The sequence below is a fragment of the Chenopodium quinoa genome, unplaced genomic scaffold (genome assembly GCF_001683475.1).
Source record: "Chenopodium quinoa cultivar QQ74 unplaced genomic scaffold, ASM168347v1, whole genome shotgun sequence".
NCBI classification, from domain to species: Eukaryota; Viridiplantae; Streptophyta; class Magnoliopsida; order Caryophyllales; family Amaranthaceae; genus Chenopodium; species Chenopodium quinoa.
The window spans coordinates 4,435,209-4,442,257 of record NW_018745617.1 but is presented as its reverse complement, the minus strand read 5'-3'; the positions used below and the strand labels follow the sequence as shown (position 1 = coordinate 4,442,257).

Sequence of the window (7,049 nt, the reverse complement as noted above, 5' to 3'; positions counted from 1 at the left end):
AGGCTGGACATACTTCCTGTCTGGAAATGGTTCATTTGGAGAATATCTTAGAATATTTTACCTACTAGTGATAACCTCAGGAAAAGGGGAGTCTTGGTGCAGGAATTATGCCCCCTTTGCAAATCAGAGAAGGAAGACATTAACCACCTGTTCAGACTGTGTGAGATAACTAAAAGAATATGGGCTTCCTCCCATTTAGGAATAAATTCGGCTAATCCGTGTTACTTGTCTTGCAGGGAATGGATTACTAACTTAATCACTTATTTCTACAAGCAGGAACCTAATGATTCCATACAGCTTATCTCTAGATTTCCTGCAGTCTTGTGGTCAATCTGGACTTACAGAAATGACATTCTATTCAGAGGCGTGAGTGTCAAACCGGAGGACATCCTGGAGAGAACACAGATACACGTCCAAAGATGGATTTCAGCATCTCAGAAGCCTAACCAAGCCACAGGTCCAGGAAAAGACCCCACAGGGTAAAATACCTTCCACCTGGAAGAAAGGAACTGTGACAAGAAACCCGACTCTTATTATCTCTGTAGATGCAGCATGGAAAGGGAAAAGTCAAAGCAGGGGTGAAGAATGGTAGGCAGCTATAGCCTACGTTGCGGAAGACCTTCAAGGGAAAACTTACCAAGGAGCCACGAGAGTCTATGCTGTATCCCCAAGCCAAGCGGAAGGATTAGCAATTCTAACAGCAATCAAGGAATCCCCTGCTATGTATGTAAACCTTGTAGTCAAAACGGATGCCTTGGCAATAGTTGAAAGCCTCAAGCACCCTCATACAACCCTACAAGAGTTGAAGACTATCATCCAAGACATCCAACATCTTGCAAAAAAGAGGGGTTGTGTAATTTGTATCAAGGTTGATAGGAGTACTGTAAGAGAAGCTCACATCCTAGCTACGCAATTTAGGAAACATGGATAGTGTGATCTGTGTTGACGGATGTTTTGTAACCTGTCCAAAAAAAAAAAAAAGAAGTAAATTCCGTAAACTAGGCTATGTATAGAATTCCTTTGTATCTTAGTCCGTGCAAGAAGTTGAAGTTTTATGAGTGTATACTAAAGTCATCAAGCTGATTACATGTATTAGAAAATAGTGGAAGTCAATTTTGATAAAATGTATGACAATAATACATTATGAAACGCAGAAGGTTTATATACTTAGTGTAAGTTAAAAGGTGTTGTTTAAAAAGTTTAGGTTCCATGTGGCGCTCTCCTCATTTTATTACTTTATATGTTTGCTCATGTGGCACTTCCTCATTTAATTCGATTTTCACTTCCTATTTAAAAAATATAATTCTTACAAGATTTGCCATATTACATGTCATTCGATAAAATTAAATATTAATAAAGATTTTTATTATGGAAATAATACAACGTACATGGGGCATCGCTCGAGCCTATCTAAAAACTACTTATTGATAAAACACTTGAATAGAACAATGTAGCAACAAAAATTTAAAATGTTAATATATGTTATCACTCTTATTTATTTAATTATACAATATAATCTTCGTAAATAAAATATTGCAAATAAATAATTATTTGAGTATTATATATATAATACATACATCAACTCTTTGTTTAAATGAGGCAGAGAAGTGCATGTTACTAGATTGTTTAAGAAAATGAACTAATAACATGCTGAAGGCCTTGCAAAGGTGACAACGATACGAACTAGAACAAATATTTAACAATTGATGGTATGTGAATATTGATGAAGTAGTCTTTCCAGTTGATGCACAAAGGATCGAAGTTGAACACATCTTCATCCAAACCATTTTCACGGGCAGTTTTGATCAAATTTTCGGTATTTGTATCGACAAATCTATAAAGAGAAAGCCATTCATTAGATAGGATACAATTACTCTTATAAGAATAGAGAGTTAGACATAGAAGAAGATATGCTATTTTGTAGCGCAAAAGTTGGACTTACATGCCCTTGAAGAACAAGTAGGGTTTGTACAAATCAACCAATTTCATTGCGATTTTCAGCTTTTTGTCGAAATTAAATAAGGTACGTTGCAAGTCACTACGACCCATTCTAGTTACAAATAATAGGATCTGAAAACAAATTAAGTAATTAGATAAAATCGGAATAATGAACTTAAAAGGATAAGCAATGACATTGTTGAATTGTAAAATGGAACTTACGATTTGCACGAAAAATTGCCAAACCAAGAGAATGGTTTCGAATATTTTTATGTTGCTCAACACAATTCCTTTCCCAACTATGACAGGGTTACCTTCACGATTGATCCATGGATTTTTAGTGAAGTAACGATAATGAATGTCATGTAACTCTCTAAAAGTTACTTGATTTCTGTATGAGCTTCCGACTTGATATATAGTTAAACAAGGTTTAAGGACATGGGTTTTCATTGCCACAATTATCGAATTCACAAAAATATCCGCAGGTATCTGCACAATTATTGGAAAATGTTGTCAAATTTATTGTCAAAATTTGTATAGACAATCATGTTAATTCATATAAATAATCCAAATTATTACCATTTTTACGAATGACAAACTAATATTATCAAAAGTTAAAAAGTGAAATGGAAAAAGTAATTTGAAACCATATTTAATTTATTATAAATAAGAGGACATTTTGTGAAAACTACCTTATAAAGCACTTTTTCTGTGAGAAATTACAAAATAAAAAAAATGTTGTAAGAAACTACCTTATAAAAGGGTAAATGTTGTAAGAGACTACTCTTGGTCGAAAAGTCATCGTTGACTTTTATTTTCCGGTGTTGACCACTTCACGTGCCAATGAAGAAAAAAGGAGGGAAAGGGTGAATTAAAAGTCATGTGATTGGCTAGTGATGTGGTCAATGCCGAAAAACGAAAGTTAACGGTGACTTTCTGACAAATGGTAGTCCTCTTACAATATTTACCTTTTTAAAAATTAGTTTTTCACAATATTTTTTTATCAGGTAGTTTCTCGCACAAAAAAAAAAACAAAAAAAAAGTGTTTTATAAGGTAATTTTTCACAAAATGTTCTAAATCAAAAGAGTAAGGGATGACTAACCAAGTCTAAAACGGTGTTCCTATCGGCAGGGAAGATACTTAGGATACCTTTTCCATAGGTCACGGCCACACTATCAATAGTCCTGCAATCAAATAAGTAGAAATGTAAAATTTAATGCCTCGTACTAGTCTATATTAATGAGGTCAATAGTATTAGAGCTATTGTATTCCAACACAGGTAGGGAAAATCTAGCATACTATATTACTTGTCGATGTAATGAATTTAGGGAAATTCTACATTATAACCCGCTACTTTTTGAAATTCTACGTTGTGCCCCTAGTTTTTGAAACTTCTACACTGTAACCTTAAGGTCTCATTGGTAACTCTGTTGTACCCTTGCCGTTAAGTGTCCATTAATAAAGTTCCGTTATCCCAAAAAAATAAAAATAAAATTTTAAAAAAAGAAAACCAAAATCACCAATCCAACCACCCACAACCAGCCGCTGCAACCCACGGCCAACCCTACCCCCGTCCCCTCGAACGTCGGACGCCGCTCAGACCCCCTTTCCCTCCCTTGGTGACTGCACCGCCCCGATGACCCTTACCTTTCCCCGAAAAACCACTCGTAACCCCTCCCCCTCCCCCTCGAAAAAACACCTTAAATAACCTCCAATCATCGGAAATCAACGAACCGCCATCTCCCTTCACTGCAGCCGTAGCCTCCGCTGTTGTTCCTTTTCTCTCTCTCCGCTCTAGTCTCCTACTGCCGGAAATTGAAAGTTAGGGTTAGGGTTTGGGATTTGGGGGTTGGAATTTGAGAGATTTTGTTGAATTTCGTGGTGGGTGATTCAAAGGGGAAAGGGGAGGTGGTCGGGGCAACGCGAACGTCGGGGGAGGGGAAGAAATCTAGGCGACCGACGCTCCGGGGGAAGGGTGGTGGGATGGCGGTGGCTGCGCGCTGACCATGGGGTGGTTTTGGTGTTTTGATTTTTTTTATATACTTCATTTATTTATTTATTTAATTAAATAAAATTTTTATGTCTAACGGAACTATATTAACGGTGATTTAGCATCAAGGGTACAACAGAGTTACTTACTATACCTTGGGGTTACAGTGTAGAAGTTTCAAAAAGTAGGGGCACAACGTAGAATTTCAAAAAGTAGCGGGTTATAATGTAGAATTTTCCATGAATTTATAACTCGGATTAGTCACATGTATTAGTCGGTTTAGTCACCCTTCACCGAATCACACAAAGAATTTCGTATTATACTTGATATATATTAAGTGTAAAAATATATTTCCTTCAAAAAAAAAAAAGTTTAAAAATATATACCTGCAACCTTCAACCCAACCAGGGAAGGGTTCTTTCATTGTGCTACACACGATGGTAGGCCTCATGATAACCACTGGTAAATTGCCGCGGAATTGCCCTACAAGCATCTCTCCCATCGCCTTTGTAAAAACGTAAGTATTTGGCCATCCGTAATGTTTTGCCCTAATTTATGTCATAGATAAGAATTCTAATATAAGATCATTTGAAGTTTCGAGCAAAGAGGACATAATTTTTTATTTATATAACCGTTAGTTGATTACTTGATTATACAAAAAATGTGGCTTAAGTATAAAAAGTGCCAAACATTTAATAAAGGGACTAATATGTATGTGGTCCTATAAGACTTTGATCTATTTTAAGTCTTAAATTATGTCAATTCAGCTTATTTAAGTATGTGCTTGGTTATTTTAAAAAGTATCACATCATATTAGATCGGAAGTTCAGAACAATAGTCAGACCAAACCATTTCAATTATTACTGTTTGTTTATTACTAAATTTCATATCTTCAATAACGTAAAAATTATGAAAAATTGCACATAAATACGCATCTAAGGAAAATTATACGTTAATACGCATCTAAAGAAATCTCTTTAGATTATTTTTTTCGTTGGTGCATAGAAGGCCTAAGAACTTTAGTCATATCAGAAAATCAAGCCAAATTAGAAAATTTTCGATTATATCTGAGCGTAGACTTAGAGTACGTAGTGAAGGAAAAAGGGAAACATCTCTTTCAAAATTTCTCTATATAGATTTAGGTTTCAAGGTTTAACTCAATCCGATTAGTAGATACAGATTATTAATCTTAATTGGAACGTACAATACATATATAAAATTAATGTTGGCTCGCCGTAATTATACTTGAAAAATTCATACCTTTGATTCCCTAAATATTTCATCATTAGTCTTATTTCTTTTTCTGGAAGATCCTTGGCTTTAAGATTACTTAACGTTTGTTCGGCAAGCTTTTTCTCAGCATCAATATCCAATCCCTTTACACCATTTAGTGTCTCACCCATGGCATATGAACTTTCAGATATTAATCCTTTTTTCTCTCCACACACGTACGCTGAAACACAAAATAAATTAAATTTTGTTATCTAATTATATGTATATATGATCATTAAAAAATCATCCAATAAAACCTTTGAAATTAACATCATTTACCAGTTGAAACATGGATGAGCAACTGTATATTACAACAAGTCTTTGCAAATTTAACAACGTTCTTTGCTCCAAGGGTGTTCACTCCCAGAGCAACATCATACCTACACTCATTGAAATCAATTCACACGTAAACAACTACATATATTTCCTTCGTTTCAGAATAAACTGTTACTATGCATGAATCATAAAACTTGAAATCTAATAATAATCCGTTAATTTAACTAATTTAATTTATACCTTTCGTCAAATTTTGTAGTTGCTGCAACATTAATAACTATATCTATACTCTCGTACATATGTTTCATTTGTTTAGCAGTAAGTCCCAAGTTCTCGTACGAAGCATCACCAGCAACTACACTTATTTTTTCCGACATGAAAGCCTCAAAATGTGTTCCCAATTTTTCTTTTAAAACTTTGAACAACTCCTTGCCTAACACCTACGTCCAAGATTTAACAATATAACGCACGTAAGAAATATATAATCGTTTCTTACACCTCCATTTATTTTTATAGGAGAATAACAACTATTAAATTACTTCATAACTTTCACATAGTATTCATTCCTTAATTTTCATGTTCAACTTTGTGGTCGGAGGTATACCTCATCTTGCAGCCGAACATCGGCTGCCTGAGCATCTCTAGCCCTCACAAGAAGGTACAACTTTTTCACGTCTGGTTGAACCCTAAGTATCTTCTCCACAAGTACTACAATCCATGGTACGTATGAAATTATACACGTTAAAAAATATAATAACGTTAGGAAATTTGTAAACTAACATGCACATATATAACACCATGTTTATGTATGTAAGTAATCAATTCAGGAAACTAACGAAAGAGAGAAATTACTCTTAGCAATGAAGCCCGTTGCACCGGTAACTAAGACGGTTTTGTTGCTTAAAAACTCGGTTATGCTTTCAAAATCCATGATCAAACTCACAAAAATATAGCTAACTTTGATTTACTTGTAGATTGGATTTGCTTAAATATGATGAAATAACCTCACTTGGCTTAACATATTTATAGGATCAGACTAAGGCCAAGCAAGTAGCTAAAGTCTACATACAACCTGTCCAAATTGTTGACCAATCAACTATTTAGGGAAGTTCCAATTTTATTTATTTATTTATTAATTTTCTTTTATTTAATTGGTACACATTTGAGGTCATCTGCTTGATTCAAATGTCCTTATCAATTAGGGTATAGCATGTTATCAACATCGAGTTATTACACACAACTGTAATTTGAAAAAAAAAGGAAATGCAAGTGGCGAAATTTAATTTGTATAAAACTAACACGCTATTTACTCGATCACTTAAAAGCCAATCTTGCAAAGGTCCGTGATTTTTGTATGTAATTTGGTATGATTAAACATGTCGTTTGCTGATATTTGAAACCACTAGATAGTAACATTTAACATCTATTGGTCATTGTTTTGTTTTCTCTTTTGGTTTCTTCATTGTTTTGTTTTCTCTTTTGGTTTCTTCATTGTTTTGTTTTCTCTTTTGCTTTCTTTTTTTAATTTCTTCATTAAATCAAATGCACCAATTCTTTTTATATAGTTTACAT

The 7,049-nt window shown here is 34.3% G+C and overlaps 1 protein-coding gene across 1 annotated transcript; it reads right to left on the bottom strand.

Moving 5' to 3' along the window:
* Positions 1-1,338: 1,338 nt before the first annotated feature.
* Positions 1,339-6,490, bottom strand: LOC110716628 (fatty acyl-CoA reductase 3-like). Its single transcript, XM_021895273.1, has 10 exons — positions 6,330-6,490; positions 6,082-6,185; positions 5,718-5,917; positions 5,481-5,581; positions 5,190-5,382; positions 4,316-4,477; positions 3,042-3,123; positions 2,161-2,427; positions 1,943-2,070; positions 1,339-1,834 (listed from the first exon to the last, which is right to left on the bottom strand). The coding sequence occupies exons 1-10, from the start codon at positions 6,406-6,408 to the stop codon at positions 1,684-1,686; spliced, it is 1,467 nt and encodes a 488-aa protein (XP_021750965.1). The 5' UTR covers positions 6,409-6,490; the 3' UTR covers positions 1,339-1,683.
* Between the last annotated feature and the right edge of the window lie 559 nt (positions 6,491-7,049).